This window comes from Saimiri boliviensis, chromosome 5 (assembly GCF_048565385.1).
Source record: "Saimiri boliviensis isolate mSaiBol1 chromosome 5, mSaiBol1.pri, whole genome shotgun sequence".
Classification (NCBI taxonomy): Eukaryota; Metazoa; Chordata; class Mammalia; order Primates; family Cebidae; genus Saimiri; species Saimiri boliviensis.
In genome coordinates, this window is record NC_133453.1 from 146,252,098 (window position 1) to 146,272,656 (window position 20,559).

The following is a 20,559-nucleotide window of genomic DNA, read 5'->3' on the forward strand; positions in this document are numbered from 1 at the left end:
TGGATTGAGAGTTTCGCAGCAAGGGCAGCTGGACTCAGGATGGTCCAGCTTTGTGGGGGGAAGGGCGTCCGACATTACTGAGGCAGTCCCCCACTACCGAGGCAGTTCACCATTACCAAGGCAGTCCGCTGTTACAGACGCAGTCCACCATTACTGGGGTGGACCACCATTACCGAGGTAGTTCTAACCATACCTCTGTAAACAAAACCGTAAGGAAGTTCACACGGCAGCTGGGCAGAGCCCACAGCAGCTCAGCAATGCCTCTGCTGGCAGACTGTGACTAGGCTAGCTCCTTGTTGGGCAGGGCATCTATGAAAAAAGGCAGTAGCCATTAGGAACTTATAAATAAAGCCCTACCTTCCCAGGACAGAGCACCTGGGGAAAAGGCGGTTATGAGTTCTGCTGCAGCAGACTTAAATGTACCTGCCCAGCAGATCTGAATGGAACAACGGAGCTCACAGCACAGCACTTGAGCTCCTGTAAGGGACAGACTGTCTCCTCAAACAGCTCCCCAACCCCTATATATCCAAAGAGACACCTCATAAAGGAGAGCTCAGGCTGACATCTGGCGAGTATCCTTCTGGGACAAAGATAACAGAAGAAGAAACTGGCAGCAACCCTTACTGCTCTGCAGCCACCACAGGTGATCCCCAGGCAAGCAGGGTCTGGAGTGGACCTCCAGCAGTCCTACAGCAGAGTGACCTGACTGTTAGAAGGAAAACTAAAAAACAGAAAGAAATAACTTCAACATCAACAAAAAGGACATCCAATCGCAGACCCCATCTGAAAGTCACCAACTACAAAGACCACAGGTAGATAAATCCACAAAGATGGGAAGAAACCAGCGCAAAAAGGATGAAAACACCCAAAACCAGAACACCTCTCCTCCTCCAAGGGATCACAACTCCTCACCAGCAAGGGAACAAAGCTGGATGGAGAATGAGTCTGATGAATTGACAGAAATGGGCTTCAGAAGGTGGGTAATAACAAACTTCTCTGGGCAAAAAGAACGTGTTCTAACCCAATGCAAAGAAACTAAGAACCTTGAAAAAAGGTTTGATGAAATGCTAATGAGATTAAACAGCTTAGAGAATATAAATGACTTGAAGGAGCTGAAAAACAGAACATGAGAACTTCAAGAAGCATACACAAGTTTCAATAGCCGAATCTGTCAAGCAGAAGAAAGGATATCAGAGATGGAAGATCAACTCAATGAAATAAAATGAGAAGGCAAGATTTGAGAAAAAAGAGTGAAAAGAAATAAACAAAGCCTCCAAGAAATATGGGATTATGTGAAAAGACATCATCTACATTTGATAGGTGTACCTGAATGTGACAGAGAGAATGAATCCAAGCTGGAAAACACTCTTCAGGATATTATCCGGGAGAACTTCCCCAACCTAGCAAGGCAGGCCAACATTCAAGTCTAGGAAATACAGAGAACACCAGAAAGATATTCCTCAAGAAGAGCAATCCCAAGGCACATAACCGTCAGATTCACCAGGGTTAAAATGAAGGAAAAAATACTAAGGGCAGCCAGACAGAAAGGTCGGGTTACCCACAAAGGGAAGCCCATCAGACTCACAGAAAATCTCTTGGCAGAAGCCCTACATGCCAGAAGAGTGGGAGCCAATATTCAACATGCTTAAAGAAAAGAACTTTCAATCTAGAATTTCATATCCAGCCAAACTACGCTTTATAAGCGAAGAAATAAAATCCTTTATGAACAAGCAATTACTCAGAGATTTCATCACCACCAGACCTGCCTTACAAGAGCTCCTGAAAGAAGGACTAAACATAGAAAGGAACAACCAGTACCAGCCACTCCAAAATGTACCAAGTGGTAAAGAGCATCAACACAATGAAGAAACTGTGTCAACTAATGGGCAAAACAACCAGCTAGCTTCAAAATGGCAGGATCAAATTCACATATAATATTAACCTTAAATGTAAATGGGCTAAATGCCCCAATCAAAAGACACAGACTGGCAAATTGGATAAAGAGTCAAGACCCATCAGTGTGCTGTATCCAGGAAACCCATCTCACGTGCAAGGGCACACATAGGCTCAAAATAAAGGGATGGAGGAAGATTTATCAAGTAAATGGAGAGAGAGAGAAAAAAGAGCAGAAGTTGCAATCCTGGTCCCTGATAAAATAGACTTTAAACCAGCAAAGATCAAAAGAGACAAAGCAGGGCATTACATAATGGTAAAAGGATCAATGCAACAAGAAGAGCTAGCGATCCTAAATATATACACACCCAATACAGGAGCACCCAGATACATAAAGCAAGTTCTTAACAATCTACAAAGAGACTTAGACCTCCCACAAAATAATAGTGGGAGACTTTAACACTCCACTGTGAATATTAGACAGATCAACGAGACAGAAAATTAACATGATATCCAGGACTTGAACTCAGATCTGGATCAAGCAAACCTAATAGACACCTACAGAACTTTCCATCCCAAATCCACAGAATATACATTCTTCTCAGCACCACAGCACACCTACCCTAAAATTGACCATTTAATTGGAAGTAAATCATTCCTCAGCAAATACAAAAGAACAGAAATCATAACAAGCAGTCTCTCAGACCACAGTGCAATCAAATTAGAACTCACGATTAAGAAACTAACTCAGAACCACACAACCTCATGGAAACTGAACAACTGGCTCTTGAATGTTGACTGGATAAACAATCAAATGAAAGTAGAAATAAAGATGTTCTTCAAAACCAATGAGAACAAAGTCACAACATATCAGAATCTCTGGGACACATTTAAAGCAGTGTCTAGAGGGAAATTTATAGCAATAAATGCACATATGAGAAGCAAGGAAAGATTTAAAATTGACACCCTATCATCAAAACTGAAAGAGCTAGAGGAACAAGATCAAAAAAAGTCAAAAGCTAGCAGAAGACGAGAAATAACTAAGATCAGAGCAGAACTGAAGGAGATAGAGACACAAAAAATCCTTCAAAAAATCAATAAATCCAGGATCTGGTTTTTTGAAAAGATCAACAAAACAGACAGACCACTAGCCAGATTAATAAAAAGGAAAAGAGAGAAGAATCAAGTAGATACAATAAAAAATGATAAGAGGGATATCACCACCGATGCCATAGAAATGCAAACTATGATGAGAGATTACTACAAACAACTCTATGCACATAAACCAGTACACCTGGAAGAAATAGATAAATTCCTGGACATTTGCACCTCCCAAGCCTAAACCAGGAAGAAGTTGAAACTCTTAATAGACCAATAACAAGAACTGAAGTTGAGGCAGCAATTAATAGCCTCCAACCAAAAAAAAAGTCCAGGTCCAGATGGGTTCACAGCTGAATTCTACCAGACATACAAAGAGGAGCTGGTACCATTCCTTCTGAAACTATTCCAAACAATCCAAAAAGAGGGAATCCTTCCCAAATCACTTTATGAGTCCAACATCATCCAGATCCCAAAACCTGGCAGAGACTCAACAAGAAAAGAAAACTTCAGGCCAATATCCATGATGAACACAGATGCAAAAATATTCAATAAAACACAGGCAAACTGATTGCAACAGCATATCAAAAAGCTGATCCATCACGATCAAGTAGGTTTCATCCAGGGGATGCAAGGCTGGTTCAACATACGCAAGTCTATAAATGTAATCCATCACATAAACAGAACCAAAGACAAAAACCACATGATTATCTCAATAGATGCAGAGAAGACCTTTGACAAAATTCAACAGCACTTTATGCTAAAAACTCTCAATAAACTAGGTATTGATGGAACATATCTCAAAATAATAAAAACTATTTACAACAAACCCACAGCCAATATCATACCGAATGGGCAAAACCTGGAAGCATTCCCTTTGAAATCTGGCAGTAGTCAAGTGTGCACTCTCTCACCACTCCTACTCAGTACAGTATTGGAAGTTCTATCCAGAGCAATCAGGCAAGAAAAAGAAAGAAAGGGTATTCAACTAGGAAAGGAGGAAGTCAAATTGTCTCTATCTGCAGAAGACATGATTGTATATTTAGAAGATCCCATCGTCTCTGCCCAAAATCTCCTTAAACTTATACATCAACAACAGACTAAAAGAGAGCCAAGTCAAGAACAAACTGCCATTCACAATTGCTACAAAGAGAATAAAATACCTAGGAATACAACTAACAAGGATCGTAAAGGACATCTTCAAGGAGAACTACAAGCCGCTGTTCAAGGAAATAAGAGAGGATACAAACAGATGGAAAAACATTCCACACTCATGGTTAGGAAGAATCAGTATTGTGAAAATGCCATGCTGCCCAAAGTAATTTATAGATTCAACTCTATCCCCATCGAGCTATCTATGACCCTCCTCACAGAACTGGAAAAAAACACCTTAAACTTCATAGGGAACCAAAAGAGAGCCTGCATAGCCAAGACAATTCTAAGCAAAAAAAAACAAAACTGGAGGCATCACATTACCTGACTTCAAACTATACTACAAGTCTACAGTAATCAAAACAGCATGGTACTGGTACCAAAACAGATATATAGACCAATGGAACAGAACAGAGGCTTTGAAGGCAACACCACACATCTACAACCATCTGATCTTTGACAAACCTGACAAAAACAAACAATGGGGAAAGGATTCCCTGTTTAATAAATGGTGTTGGGAAAACTGACTAGCCATGTGGAGAAAGCAGAAACTGGATCCCTTCCTTACACCTTACACTAAAATTAACTCCAGATGGATTAAAGACTTAAACATAAGACCTAACACCATAAAAACCCTAGAAGAAAATCTAGGCAAAACCATTCAGGACATAGGCATAGGCAAGGACTTCATGACTAAAACACCAAAAGCATTGGCAACAAAAGCCAAAATAGACAAATGGGATCTAATTAAACTCCAGAGCTTCTATACAGCAAAAGAAACAATCGTTAGAGTGAACCAGCAACCAACAGAATGGGAAAAAAATCTTTGTAATCTACCCATCTGACAAAGGGCTAATATACAGAATCTACAAAGAACTAAAACAGATTTACAAGAAACAAACAAACAAACCCATTCAAGAGTGGGCAAAGGACATGAACAGACACTTTTCAAAAGAAGACATATATGAGGCCAACAAACATATGAAAAAATGTTGATCATCATTGGTCATTAGAGAAATGCAAATCAAAACCACATTGAGACACCATCTCACACCAGTTCGAATGGCAATCATTAAAAAATCTGGAGACAACAGATGCTGGAGAGGATGTGGAGAAACAGGAACAGTTTTACACTGCTGGTGGGAGTGTAAATTAGTTCAACCAAAGACAGTGTGGCAATTCCTCAAGGACCTAGAAATAGAAATTCCATTTGACCCAGCAATCCCATTACTGGGTATACATCCAAAGGATTATAAATCATTCTATTATAAAGACATATGCACATGTATGTTCACTGCAGCACTGTTTACAATAGCAAAGACCTGGAACCAACCCAAATGCCCATCAACGATAGACTGGACAAGGAAAGTGTGGCACATATACACCATGGAATACTATGCAGCCATAAAAAATGTTGACACAAGAATAGAAAATCAAACACCGCATGTTCTCACTCATAGGTGGGTGTTGAACAATGAGAACTCAGACACAGGGAGGGGAGCATCACACACTGGTCTGTTGGGGGGGAACAGGGGAGGGACACCAGGGGCTTAGGAAGGTTGGGGAGGAATAACATGGGGAGAAATGCCAGACATAGGTGACAGGGGGACGGAGGCAGCAAACCACATTGCTATGTATGTACCTATGCAACAATCCTGCACATGCTGCACATGTACCCCAGAACCTAAAGTGCAATTATATGTATGTGTGTGTGTGTGTGTGTGTGTGTGTGTGTAAATTTCAAAAGGAAAAAAAATCACTGGGACATGGCAAATATCTGAATAGTACAGCAGGATATACAGTGACAAAGTGGGCTTCCCTCCACCCTAATGTCCTCTCCCTCCAAGGCACCTACTGTTCCCAGTCTCTGTGCACTTACAGATTTCAATACACATATCAGCCACCACCCCTTGCCCTCAACACACTGGAGAAACACTGGTTCTATGCATTCTTTGCTCCATTAACGATAAATCTTGAGAGCTTCCTCAGAAAAAGAAATTTTTAATCCAAAGTTTTTATGATTCGACATAAATAAATAAATTGCCTTTTTGTTACCTGTATATATCAAACACCTCTCCTTTTCTTTCTCTGTTATGTTTTTTGTTTGTTTTTTGAGATGGAATTTTGCTCTGTCACCCAGGCTGGAGTGTAGTGGCAAGATCTCAGCTCACTGCAACCTCTATCTCCTGGGTTCAAGCAATTCTCCTGCCTCAGCCTCCTAGGTAGTTGGGATTAGTTTGGTGTGCCACCACACCAAACTAATTTTTATATTTTTAGTAGAGATGGGTTTTTTCCATGTTGGCTAGGCTGGTCTTGAACTCCTGACCTCAGGTGGTCCACCTGCCTCAGACTCCAAAAGTACTGGGATTGCAGGAGTGAGCCACTGTGCCTGGCCTCTTCATGACGTTTAAAAGCATGTTTTAAGGATTTTTTTTTTTTGGCAAAGCTTTTAATTAATTATTTTAATTAACAAGTGACAAATTATATATATTTACGGTATAGGTGATGCTTAAATATATGTGTACCTTGTGGAATGATGAAATCAAGCTAATTAACGTATCTGTTACCGCACAGACATCATTTTTGTGATGAGAACATTTAAAATCTACTCTTTTAGCAAATTGCAAGTGCACTATACATTATTATTCATTATAGTCACTATGTTGTACAATAGGTCTCCAGAATTTATCCTTCTTAACTGAAACTTCGTACCTTTTAACCAGTATCTCCCAATCTCTCACATCCTAGCTTCTGATAATCACCATTATACTCTTACGAAGCTTTTATTTTTGCATTCAGTAATAGAAAAAATGAAGAATTTTGACTAGCAATATATAACAAATCAGACCTAAGACTGATTTGCTGTGTTGGAATTCTTATGCCCTCCCTACCACGGGTTTTCTATTATATGAAGAATTCTAGATAGACTATGGATTCACAGGCACACAGTTTCTTGAGTGCTTCAACTGTTCAAGGAAGACTTTGGAGACCTTATGCCATTGTAGGGAGACAGAGAAGGACTTTCGGCTCCAGGCTGCAGCCTGAGCGTGTTTCCTGCTTTCCCTCCCTCCCCAAATACTATTTAAATGACAGCGGAGGACTATAAAAAAGAAAAATCTATTTCAGGGGGAAGAGGCAGGCCAGAGAGCTTTTGACAAATTTCTGGAAGCACTGATGGACCAGTTAAAACTATGGAGAGGAAGCCAAAACCCAAAATGTGTAATGTGGAGATTGCTGTTGAGGTGATACCAGATTTTCCAAGATACAAAGAAGAGGGCAGGTGGTGGGCAGAAGGCATGGTGACTGGAAGATGGTCTACAGAGCAGAAGGCCGCTCATCCCGTCCTGGGCTCCAGGTTGCCACTATGGCGCACAAGTGCAGAGCAAGCAACTGCATTCCTGGACTTCACTTCTAGGAAAAGCTGGGAAGATGTCTGCTAAAGACTAGGGAGGCCCAGAGCCCAGCAGCCCTCTCCAGTCTGCCCTCAGCAAAGCAGAGAGGTTCAGGCGTCACTCTCTTTTGCAAGCAGGGAATTCCTGGGCGGTCCTCCCAGAGAGGAGAAAAACCTGTTGGCAAAATGGGTTTCCATACTAATTAAGCAGTTCTATCCCTCATTCTGTAGTGTGATGGACAGCCAAGGATCTAGAGCATTTGAGAAAATCAACAGCACAACAGAAAAACCCAAAATGAACAAAGAAACAGCCGACCAGGGAGAAAATAGAGATCATCTAGGGAACAGAAGAAAACTTCAAAAAATCAAATTCATATCCTTAGATATTGCGTCTGTGAGATGAAAACAGGCTATTAAGAAAATGAAACTGTTAAGGAACAAAAACACTTTCTTAAATATAAAAAGTATGTGTGCCTAAAACTTAAAAAAATTGTATAAAAGCTAAAGAAGAAGTTGAATTTCCCAAAACATGCATCAAAATGATAGAGAAATAAAAAACTGAAAATGGAGGATCAATCTGGGAGGAGGGGACCAAGAATTGCTTGACTAATAGAAATTCCAGACGAAGAAAAAGAGATAATAAAGAAAGAAATACTCAAAAAAGACATAGGAGAAAATTTCACAGAGCTGATTCGGGTCTTCAGCATAACGGGACCTTTGAAAGCCAGAATAAGTTAATGCCTACATGTGTGAAGATAAGGGTGCTTGAGTTTGTATTCTCTATACACTTCTATTTTCATTTGCTTGAAATAGAAGATATATTTTTCTGAAATTGCTAAGCACCAAAAAAAACAAAGAGCAGAGAGAAAACAATAGTTCATCTATAATTGAATGAAAATCATAGGACAATCTTGAGCCTCATGTTAGGCAGACTTTTTTTCAGACATGTAAAGACACAGAACGGTGACTGAGATGGTTTGAAAGTGTCCCGCAAAGTTCATGTGTTGGAAACTGAATTCCCAGTGCAACAGTGCTGAGAGGTGGGACCTTTAAAATGGATTAGATGATAAGAATTCTGTCCTCATGAATGAATTAAAGCTTTCATAGAGGGGATGGGTTCATGATTTTGAGAGCAGATTTGTTTTAAGAGTTCAGCCCTCTCTCACTCTCTTGAGCTCTCTTACCGTCTTACCTCCCACCATGGGATGATGCAGCAAGAAGGCCCTGACAAGATACTAGCCCTTTGATCTTGGACTTTCCAGTTTCCAGAACTGTAAGAAATAAATCTCTGTTCCTTATCAGTTACCCCATCTATGGTATTCCATTACAGAAACACAAAACTAAGACAGTAATCCTCCCACACGCTTTTATGTAAAAGTTACTTGAAGATATGCTCTAGCAAAACGAAAAAAGAATCTGAGAGGGAGGACGACATGGGGTCTAGGAGGCAATGGCCAGTCTCAGAGCACAATGAAGGGATGTCTTATGTAGACAGCTGTAGAGCAGGCATTGACAGCATTCAGAGAAGACGGGGATAGGAACTCAAGGGGCTCTGAAAGATAGTTCAAGAAGAAATGGGCCAGTAATAAAAGAATAGATATGGCTGCAGCCATAAAAAATAATAAGATTATGTCCTTTGCAGCGACATGGATGGAGCTGGAGGCCATTATCCTTAGCAAACTAAGGCAGGAACAGAAAACCAAATACTGCATATTCTCACTTAGAAGTGGGAGCTAAATGATGAGAACACATGGGCACATAGAGGGGAATGACAGACACTGGGGCCTTTTAGAGGGAGGAGGGTGAGAGGAGGAGAGGACCAGGAAAAACAACTAGCAGGTACTAGGCTTAATGCCTGGGTGATGAAATAATCTGTACAACAAACCTCTGTGACACAACTTTCCCTACATAACATGCACTTGTACCCCTGAACTTAAAGTACAAAACGTATTTTAAATATAAACCATGTATATGCAAATAATAGTACAAAATGGCATTTTAAAGTAATATCTATATGGCCTTAGTTTGGAAAGAGTACAATAATTTTGCCCTCGCTCTGCACTAACGTGGCCTTTGCCACAGTCATGCTTGACATATCCACGTTGCTGACAAAAACCTTGATATGGTTTGGCCCTGTGTCCCACCCAAATCTGATCTCCAATTGTAATCCCCAGGTGACCAGGGTGGGACTTGGTGGGAGGTGATTGGATCATGAGGGCAGTTCCCCCATGCTGTTCTCATGAGAACTGATGGCTCTGAAAGCGTCTGGCAGCCCCATGTGCTCTTTTCTCTGTCTCGCCTGCTGCCATGTAAGATGTGTCTTTGCTTCTCCTTTGCCCTCCCCCATGGCTGTAAGTGCTCTGAGGCCTCCCCAGCCATTTCGAGCTGGGAGTCAATGAGATCTCCTTTCTTTATAAATTACAGAGTCTCAGAATCCTGCTATTCTTTATAGCAGTGAGAAAACAGACTAAGACAAGCCTCAACACCAGCAGTGGCAAGTGTATGTAGGCGTGTGCCAAACTTTACATCTATTCGTTTGGAACAAACTAAAGATACAGTAAAAATACTTTGAAAAAATAGATACAGCAATGACACCAAGGCAAATGTTTGGAAGAAAAAAGAGAATTAGAAATGTGGAGAAAAGCAAATATCTATTCAAAGAAGTCCCGGTCTAAATAAGAAGGAAACTAAAATGTCACATAGTTTTAAATAGTTGATGAATGACAGAAACCTTGATGCCTGTCACATTTTCCTTTGCGTGAGCCAAAGAAGTGACCCAGGGCTACCTTTCCTTCTCTTTGAGTTCAATCCTACTTTGCGGAGCAGCAGTGAACAATCTCCGTGTAATCTCAACAGTGCCAAAGCTGCTGGTTTCTCCATATTTTAGAATCAACACAGAGACCAAGTATGAAAACTGAATGATGATTAAAAAGCAAGATATAAGCAGAACCTCAATAATGATTAAAGAAAGATATGTCCATGTTCACCACGTTAAGTAGCATGTGAAAGGCAGGAAGATGGAACTTGTCAGGAGAGGAAGGAGGAGTATAGAGTGAATTTCCTCATTTTACAAAGTGGGAGTCTGAAGTGGACAACACAAGTAGATGGTTCCACAAACTCTTCACCATCGTAAAGGGGATCAATATAAGAATTAAACAGGGCCGGGCGTGGTGGCTCATGCCGGTAATCCCAGCACTTTGGGAGGCCAAGGCAGGCGGATAACTTGAGATCAGGAGTGTGAGACCAGCCTGGCCAACATGGTGAAACCTCATCTCCACTAAAAATACAAAAAAAATTAGCTGCGCATGGTGGGCATCTATATTCCCAGCTATTTGGGAGGCTGAGGCAGGAGAACTGCTTGAACCTGGGAGGCAGAGGCTGCAGTGAGTTGCCTCCTGGGCAACCGCACTCCTTCCTGGGCAGCAGAGCGAGACTCCATAAAAAAAATATATACATATATTAAATAGGTAACTATCAAATGCAGGAGGAACAGGAGCAGTGGAAGCAGAGTGAGCAATCCACTTGCTTCTATTTCCAAGTGGAGAACTGACGGAACCATCTGCATGTGATCAATCAATAAAGAGTGATAAAACACGGTATGGCAAGGTGTAGAGGCAAATTCCAGGAGACCTAAACACAGAGGCTGTTAAATGCTTTGGGAGGCAGTTAAATGCTGTGGGAGACCTAAACACAGAGGCAGTTAAATAAAATGCATTGTGCAGCAATATGCCACGGATGTTTTGAGAAATGACTTTGCGTTGTTTTTTGTTTTATGTTTTAGAGATGGAATCTCACTCTCACCCAGGCTGGAGTGCAGTGGTGTAACTGCTCACTCTAACCTCAAATTCCTAGGCTCAAGCAATCCTCCTGCCTTAGCCTCCAGAGTAGCTGGGACTATAGGCATGCATTCCCTTGCCTGGCTAATTTTTTAATTTTTTTGTAGAGATGGGGTCTCACTATGTTGACCAGGTTGGTCTTGAACTCCTGGCCTCAAGCAATCCTCCCGTCTTGACCTCCCAAAGTCCTTACAGGTGTGAGGCGTCATGCCTGGCCAAGAAATGTGGTTTTTAAAACCAACATAAACCCTGTAGGTATTCCTACTACCTTTCCTAAGCAACACAGCCCTTTTTGCAAACACAAATTTATCTTGACTACTAATCTATAAAATAGATCAAAGAAGCTGCTTCGATGGAAGGAAGAGTAGGCGGCCTGTAGTCCCTTATCATGCAGACTTATTTGTGTTCACACACACATGCACATGCACACACACACGCTCATCCCCATGTCACCACACACATGCACACACATGTGCACACACACGCACACATGCACACACTCATCCCCATATCACACACACACGCTCATGCCCATGCCACACACACGTGCACACACACATGCACACACTCATCCCCATATCACACACGTGTGCATGTGCACACACACACACGCTTATCTCCATGTCACACACATTAGTACTTATAAACACTCCCCCCACACTGCTCATCGCCAATGACACACAACACCCTCCCAATGGCACACACATACACACATAAACACTATACCACCCAAACCCACACACGTTACTCACCTACACATAATCCTACCATATACAGGCAAACCACATATCACACACACACACAGACACCCTATATACACCCACCTCCATCCCACACAGATTTCTCGAGGTCTCCAGGGTTTCATAGAACATACTTTGAAAAATCAATGCCCTGGATGGAAGCATCGCATTTAATTTTAGTAAGCTATTTTATTTCTTTTTCTTTTTTTTTTTTTTTTGAGACGGAGTTTCGCTCTTGTTACCCAGGCTGGAGTGCAACGGCACAATCTCGGCTCACCGCAACCTCCGCCTCCTGGGTTCAGGCAATTCTCCTGCCTCAGCCTCCTGAGTAGCTGGGATTACAGGCATGTGCCACCAAGCCCAGCTAATTTTTTTTTTGTATTTTTAGTAGAGATGGGTTTTCACCATGTGGACTTGGATGGTCTCGATCTCTTGACCTCGTGATCCACCCACCTCAGCCTCCCAAAGTGCTGGGATTACAGGCTTGAGCCACCGCGCCCAGCCTATTTCTTTTTCTTTAAAAAGGTAAATACCCACTTTTGCCAGCAACGGTAACATATTTGGTAATGAATTTCTACAGGAGTACTGGTCTGACTCTGGAATTTCTGCTAGTAGCTCTTACTTCTTGTTGGTTCTTTGAAGTTAAACAGTAACATCTTCTAATGATCCTAACGGATTACACATCATATCATCAGAAACCCCACATAATTTCCTTAGTTCCTTGTCACAAGGGAGAACATACCAATATGTCACTTGTACAAAGTCATGAAAAATGATATGAATTGAAAAAAAAAAAAAAGTCTCACCGGCCAGTGGGGCCCAAAGACAAAGATCTGGCTTCGTGCTATGTCCACGCGGTTCCAAGCCAGTGCCAAGCTCAGCTGATCTGGAGCAGATACATTTGTTCCTGGAAAGGCAAGAAACAAGAATGATTTTCACTCTATGCCTGGACTGCCAGGGTTTGGCGGGTGCTGGGCAGTGAGCACAGGCATCCCCTGGGCTGCTGGCCTGGAACTAAGCATTGCTGCCTTTACTTTCACCCTGAATGACCACTAAGGCCTCAAACTCAAATCGTTTCCCAGGAGGAGGGTGGAGGCAGCCTCTTCTCATGCCAGCCTCTCATGCGCGGTCTCCTTGGGAGGGACAGAAAAGGAACCCAGTGACTCAGGGACCCTCATCTCCATGAAGGGTGGAACCCTAGGACTGCCAGGCCAGGCTACGGGACACCAAGAAAACCAGCTCCCTCATCCCACAGAGAGATGAGCCCAGTGCTGCATGGCAGCCAGCCTGACAGTGACCCCTCTCCTTTCTGTACTCTCTGTCCCCTCATGGCACCAGGCTAACCAAGAGGCAGGGAGGAAGTATGAAACCCAGAGCCAGACCCCACTGCCCATCAATGCCAGCTTGAAGCCTATCATTAGAGCCAGGACGGGGAAATTGGACAGAGCACTGTGGAATGCAGTGACTGCAAATGAACCCATCCCGTGTTTACACTCTAGGAGCTGAAGCCCTCAGTGAACCAGTTACAAATAGAAATGGTTCTGACCTCAGCCCATGATGGTCCAGGAGCACCCACAGCCCTCCGCCCTGCAGAAACCTGCAGCAAGCCTTGCCATTCTGCCGCAGCTTCACGCTGAGACTGCCCAAGTGGCCTGACTCAGGGCCTAGCACCAGCAGACACGGTCCACGGAGGCGGGGAGGGGAAGGATTGCCGGCCAGGCCAACATCCAAGGCGCAGGAGTCACCGTTTCCCAGAGCTCACCTTTCAGCAGGGCAGTTAAAATTGCCATCTCGATGTCCTGCTGGCCCTCAGAACCCATTCTGAATACAGTGACCTGAAAATGTGAAAAGACGGAGGGAAAGCCAAGTTGAAAACAAGAGGGAGAGGGAGACGTGGGGTGTTGTTACAAAATGACTAGAGAGACTGATGCATAATGAAATGATCCTGAGCGCTGAACAGTTTCAAACCATGTGCTGATTTCTTTCTTTCTCTCTCTCTCTCTCTCTCTCCCGTTTTTTCTTTTTTGACAGTTTCGCTCTTGTTGCCCAGGCTGGAGTGCAATGGCACAATCTTTGCTCACCACAACCTCTGCCTCCTAGGTTCAAGTGATTCTGCTGCCTCAGCCTCCCGACTAGCTGGGATTACAGGCACTGGCCACCAGGCCTGGCTAATTCTTTTGGTATTTTTTAGTAGAGATGGCATTTTGCCATGTGGGCCAGGCTGGTCTCAAACTCCTGACCTCAGGTGATCTGCTTGCCTCAGCTTCCCAAAGTGTTGGGATTATAGGTATGAGCCACCGTGCCTGGCTGATTTCCAGAAGTTACAGTATTGCTCTGGGGTCCCTGCCTGTGTGCTGATTTTATTACTTTCCCCATCCATGCGAGAGGAGAGGAGCTACACTCCAAAATCTCAGTTGCCACAGGAGATGCAAAGTCATATCTAATCAGACAGGAGATATTTGTAGGAGGTATGCGTTTAGAATTTTGAAGAGGCTGTCTTATGTGCACAGCAGTGCCTTTTCCTTATAAATACCACTGAAGAGGGAAGGAGTAGGAAATTATTATCGCATTTGGAAAATAAAATAACATAACTTTGTAAGCACGTCTGACAGGGTGCTCTGTGGCCCTCTCCCCCAGAACTATCAATCTGAGTAATGTTGTGAGCCTCAGAGGATGTTGTGTGATGTCACGTCCCATTTGCTAATGTCTGAAAGCGCCACGGGCCCTCCCCTGAGTGGGCATGTTCGGCTTCTGTCATGTGCACACAGCTGCCAATTTGGTATACATTTGTACTGCCTCTCAGAAAAGGCCAGACTAAAATATGAATAACCCTGTCATGCACACATGGGCAGAATTAGAAAATGAAACATAATTCTCTCCACAGAGCTTGTTTGGAAATAAATTCAAGACACTTACGAGTTCTTTTTTCTTCATGCACTCCATTATAATTGCAAACAGCTGATGCGATTGTGTCTTATTGTAATTAAATGTTTTCTGAATGGTAACTAGAAGCTGCTCCCTGAGGGACTCATTTATTATCCTGTTCAAAGCAAATGCAAGAGAACAAAACAAGGGAAGTTAAATCTATATATGAATAAGTCAGACATCTCTCTGTCTTTGATTTGAGACTTTGCTGTGGGAGATATCCTGACACAGGAGACGAAAAGTGACCATTGTCAAACACCCTATTCTCATTCGTCCTAGATGCCAGCTTCGTGGCAAATTTTCCAAGGAAAAACGGAATTGGAAGCGAGGGAGAGAGCATTCCATTGGGAATACCCTGCTCCTGAGAGTTCCGCTGGATGCTGACCTCAGAAAATGGGGAGAGGAGACCTAGCAAATCTTTCTGATTTCAACGTGGAATGTCCAAGCAGACCACTTCAGATTTTCTCCTCGGCCCAACAAAGAGGCAGTCACGCACCCGCCCTTCCTCACGCATCGGAAATCCTACCCGCCTTCTTCACAGTACTTGTGCGCAAAGGACAGGATGTCCGAGGCGCGGCCGCTGCCATCGCAAATCACCACGGGGACGGGAGGGTCTTCTCGCAGGTATTCCAAGACGATGGACGCCACGTTAGGGCCCCCCTCCACCACGAGGCCCACGAGGGGCACGCCCTGCCCCAGTCCTGCAACACAAACCACATTCGCCAGTAGCACCTGTGCCCTGTACCGACGGCCCGCTCGTTTAACTCCTGAAGTATGGGGAAGTGTAAAAACATTATGACTTGGGGCATGCTACATCTGGCTAGAAGGAATTCAGGCATGTGATAATAACTTTCTTTTTCTTTCTTTTCTTCTGAAACAGGGTCTCACTCTGTCCCCCAAGCTGGAGTGCAGTGGCACGAACATGGCTCACTGCAGCGTCAACCTCCCCCAGCTCAGGCAATCCTCCCACCTCAGCCTCCTAAGTAGCTGGGACTACAGGCGCACGCCACCACACCTAGCTAATTTTTGTATTTTTGGTAGAGATGAAGTCTCGCCATGTTGCCCAGGCTGGTCTCAAACACCTGGGCTCAAGTGATCCACCTGCCTCGGCCTCCCAAAATGCTAGGATTACAGGTGTGAGCTACTGCGCCCGGCTCGATTTTTATTCTTGCATTCTGTCACATATTGTGGCCTCATGGGGAAAATCAGAACCTCAAAATCGGGAACTTTCTGCCCCAGACATGGTTAAACTCCTGAATAACCCACCCTCCTGATGTTGGGTCTACCTCAAGGTGAGCGCTGAGAAATACTGGAAGATATTCCTTGCTGGAAAAATACCTCCCTGGCTGTTTCAGCCCATGGTCTGAAATTCCCACCCTGACGTCTGTCCCTAAAGAATGAGACAATGAAAGGGGATCTGGACCAGCCAGGGAAATTGCAGTTCAATTCCTGGCCTCTCCTTTATGGCATTGGGCCAATCACCAAATCAACAGAAGCCTTAGACAGACATCTGTAAAAGGTGAACAATTATAGTGCCTCCCTTACCTCCTGCAGGTGTAAGAATATCAAAACGTATGTTTGGCTATCAAATAATTTTGTAAACGTTAAGTAGCACACAAATGCGGTAAGCTGTTCTTGTTGACATTTCTGTCTTCAATGGCAGGAATAAACCACTGATCTTGGAGGCAGCCACATGAACCACTAGTAGCCCATCAGTTAATGACTTGTTCCCAGAGTCCTCTGTCTCTATCAGTTAATAGGACTCTTCAAGAACACAGTGGGCACCGGCTAACTTTTGGTGGCAGAGCGTGCAGGGATGACTCTGGGAGGCAGGAGGTGGTAGGAGGAGTCCAGGAAGTTGGGATTCTGGAGTGAGAAGGAAATGGGAATGGAGGCACATTGGCCTGCTTCCCAATTTTACACCAAACTGGCTGTGACAGATCACACGCTGAGCCTGTTTCACCAGCTGTCCATTAGTTTGTGATGGGAATTAGTTGATCTACATTAACTAAAGGCAAGTAGGAGAAGTGCTGTTGGTCTCAGCTTTGAAGGGCTTCAGATAAAATCTGCTAGCATTGGTTATGAGAAGATCGGAGAACTTCAAATGAGCTATTTCAGGGTTTCTAATTTGCTTCCCCGATGCGTTTCTACAGTCAGGGACTCCTATATATGTTGAATGACTCTGCTGTGTCCTACCAGAGTAATTATGGTTAAGTTCCTTTCAGCAAACATGCAGTGAGGGTCTGCATTGTGCCATGCCCTGACCAAGAGACACTGGAAAATTGAACTAAGACATCCCAGACTCTGCCTTTGAGATTTCCAACCCAAGGAAGGCTTGGTATTTTCAATCTTCAGGAATATGGGGGCCAAATCACCTTCTTTTCTAGAAACAGTGTAGAATAGATTCTTCTTGGCTTAGGCTAGAGTCCTTGAAGCTCCGTGCTGTAGGAAGTGACAACTGAGCACCCCTTTGCTGTCCCTGCCCTGCTCAGAGCCCTAGGCAAAGGATGACAAAGGGAAGCCCACAGGTCACATGGCCAGATGAAGTGGGTGTCACAAAAACTTGTAAGTCCAGAAAAATTAGAGATGTGAGAAGAAAAAAAATCAGTCATCGACCAATTTATTCATCGAGACCTGATTCCTGGAAATCCACAGTTTTTCCTAATAGGCCATCCCCATTCTACCCACTCCGCAGTATCACAGTCCCATACGTGGTGCCTCACAATGACCATTCGCTGGGACTAGATGCTCATCCACAGAAATCTTGCCAGTAATGGGAAAAACAAACTAGGCTTTCAGACTGTTTAACAATTGTCTGATGTTAAGAATTACTGGAGTATAAACACGCTCCCAGATTATACCAGTTACTTTAATTCTAACCAGTTGTTAACCACTGTTTCATCTGGTTGAGGTTGGTTTCTTTCTCTCTAGTTTGACCTCAGCTTCCACCTGATGGTGACAGCTCCCGCTTAGGACCAGCAAGGATGATGCCCCTTCAGGAGCAGAAGGTTCCTGCTGCCCTCTCCAGAGCTGTCCCCATCTAGCCATCTTAAGTCTATATGAGAGGCCCAGAGTTATAGAGATACTTAATGATCACATAACACTTATCACCAGATAGAAGGAATTATACTAAGTCTTTGAAATTTTATTTTTTCCTGTTAAAACATTTTTAAAAATAACAACTAATTATAGGGAAAAAGAACTACTGGGTAACTATGGTGGACAAGACCAACACCATGGCGAGCACCGACGGTTGTTTCTTGTGCTAACTTGTGAACCTGGGGCAAAGCATCCCCACATAGCCCAGTGGAAGTGATTTGGCGGGTGACTAAGTGAGGCATCTAGGTAAGTCATTTTTGACTGACCTAACAAGAATCAAAGTTAATCTTCCCATCCCCTTGGGCAGTCTCCTTCCCAGGCTTGTTTTCTCTGTGACGGCGTCAGCCCCGGAGGAGTGGGCGCCTTCCCCAGCACTTACTTGTGTTGATCTTCTGCAGGGAGATATGCTTTTCCAGCAGCCTTCGCAGCTTCACTTCGGCACCATACTTGCCCAGGGTGCCATTGTCAGCCAGGATGAAGTGGGTGTGGGAGTTGTTGAGCACAGAGAGCTTACTTAGAGGGTTGGACATGGTCTGGTACACTCTTGTTACCTGGTGAAGTGCACAGCGCCAATCAGACCTGCAGGACTTGGACGTTAAGACCAACGAGGGAAGCAAGCACAGTACACACGTGTGCAGAGACCACTGCGCTAAAACCTATTCTCGCCTCTCCACCCTGCCTTTGAAGGTTTTATTTTTGCCACTTGTTACTTTAAAATGGAAAGAAAGTTAATTGTTTTAGATCATGACAATCTAGCAGTTACACTCCTGGCATTTATCACAGAGAAATAAAAACTTATGTTAACCTCAAATTCTGCACAGGAATGCTTATGGTTGCTTTATTTATAACAGCCAAACTGTTCCTCAACAGATCAGTGGTTAAAGAAACTGGCTCATCCATACCATGGGATGCCACTCAGCTACAAAAACAAATGAAGACCGATATACATGGCAACTTGGACGCATGTTCAGAGAACTATGTGGAGTGAAAAAAAGCCAGTCCCCAAAGGTTACGGTACCGTACGATCCCATTTACAGAATCTTCTTGAAATGCGGTGGAGACAGATGAGTGGTTTCCAGGGCTTAAGGAGGAAGACAGGTAGGAAGGAATGAGGTATTTGCATGTGAAAGGGCAACAGGAGACCTTGACCATATCAATGTCAGATTCCGGTTGTGATCTGCATTATGGTTTTGCAAGATGTTACCATTGGAGGAACGGGACAGGGTGCAAGGGAGCTCTCTTATTATTCTTACAACTGCATCGGAATCTACAGTTACCTCAAAATCAGTAATTAATTTTTAAAAATTGCCAACATTTGCAGAGAAAATACTTACATCCTTCCCTACCAGGTCTTCCTTATTCTCCACGATGCCCCATGGAGCAATTCCTATAGCACAAACTCGGCCTCTGGACTTGGAGGAGTGGTCTTTCAAGGCATCCCCCACGTGGCTGATGACACCTGTGAGCAGCCATCAGTCATATTTTAGGCCCTTCTACTTCCCAGCATCCCATCATTCATGAACTTTAGGGACATCTGCCCTGAGTCCCTACATTCCCTACAGATCGGGGGTGAGACATACTCATCTTTATCATTAAAATAAAGTACACTGAAAGTCTGAGCTCACGATAACTAGTAATCTTTCATTAACTCCAAAAACGGTAAAACAAAAACAGAAACCAAAACAGCTGTGCAGGGAGTTCCTTTACAGATGTCTAAGACCTAAGGTTGGAAATATCTGGAGTCTTTCTGGCATTCCTTGGCTGCCTTCAGTGAAAGCTGAGAGCCAGAGTGCTTCCTATGTTCCTTCATGTCTTTGTGCCTCAGTTTCCTCTCCTGTAACAGGAAAAGGATTGACAAGAAGTCTAATGAAGATGATGCTTGTACAGGGCTCAGATCAAAGAATACTGCATGTCGTGGGTGACCCAGAGATGTTGACCATTATGACAATCATTATTATACTTGCTGATCATTTTACTTATTTTTTTTTTAAGAACCATACCAAAGCAAAATCACAAGTCAGGGAATCAAGACTTCACTTTCGTCATAAACGTGATCAGGATGCAATATGTTTCGTTGTCTTTAGTTATTAGAAAGCTCTTTGGGGACCACAATGAGTTCTGGGTGGTACATTTATTATCAGGAGGGAAAAGGCCTGCTCTTACCTGTGCTGACGCCCCCGGTGAAGATCCAGGCCCCCGTGGTCATGGCAGCCTTGATCAGGCCTTTCCCAAAGACTTGCTTCAGCTTGGGCTGCATCTCAAAGTTCTGGAGGCCTCCATGCACAGATATTAAGAGCTTGGGGAGTTCCAGCTGCCAGTCTTTCACCATGAGATGCAGCAGCGAGTCTGGCTTGGTGTCATAGGACACACGGATATACTGTGAAAGAGTGTGTGGCACTCAGCCTCTGTTCTTGGTTTTGCTTCT

General features: G+C 43.6%; 1 protein-coding gene across 1 annotated transcript in view; it reads right to left on the reverse strand.

Annotated features, from left to right (window-relative positions):
- The window catches only part of TRPM1 (transient receptor potential cation channel subfamily M member 1), a 129,856-nt gene that overhangs the window by 62,252 nt on the left and 47,045 nt on the right, over positions 1-20,559 (reverse strand). The window contains exons 7-13 of the mRNA XM_010351263.3: positions 20,298-20,511; positions 19,469-19,593; positions 18,514-18,685; positions 15,562-15,736; positions 15,027-15,150; positions 13,873-13,945; positions 12,917-13,017 (exon numbers count right to left, since the gene is read on the reverse strand). Of these exons, the coding sequence (XP_010349565.3) occupies positions 12,917-13,017; positions 13,873-13,945; positions 15,027-15,150; positions 15,562-15,736; positions 18,514-18,685; positions 19,469-19,593; positions 20,298-20,511 (984 nt within the window). The remainder of the gene's footprint in view (positions 1-12,916; positions 13,018-13,872; positions 13,946-15,026; positions 15,151-15,561; positions 15,737-18,513; positions 18,686-19,468; positions 19,594-20,297; positions 20,512-20,559) is intronic.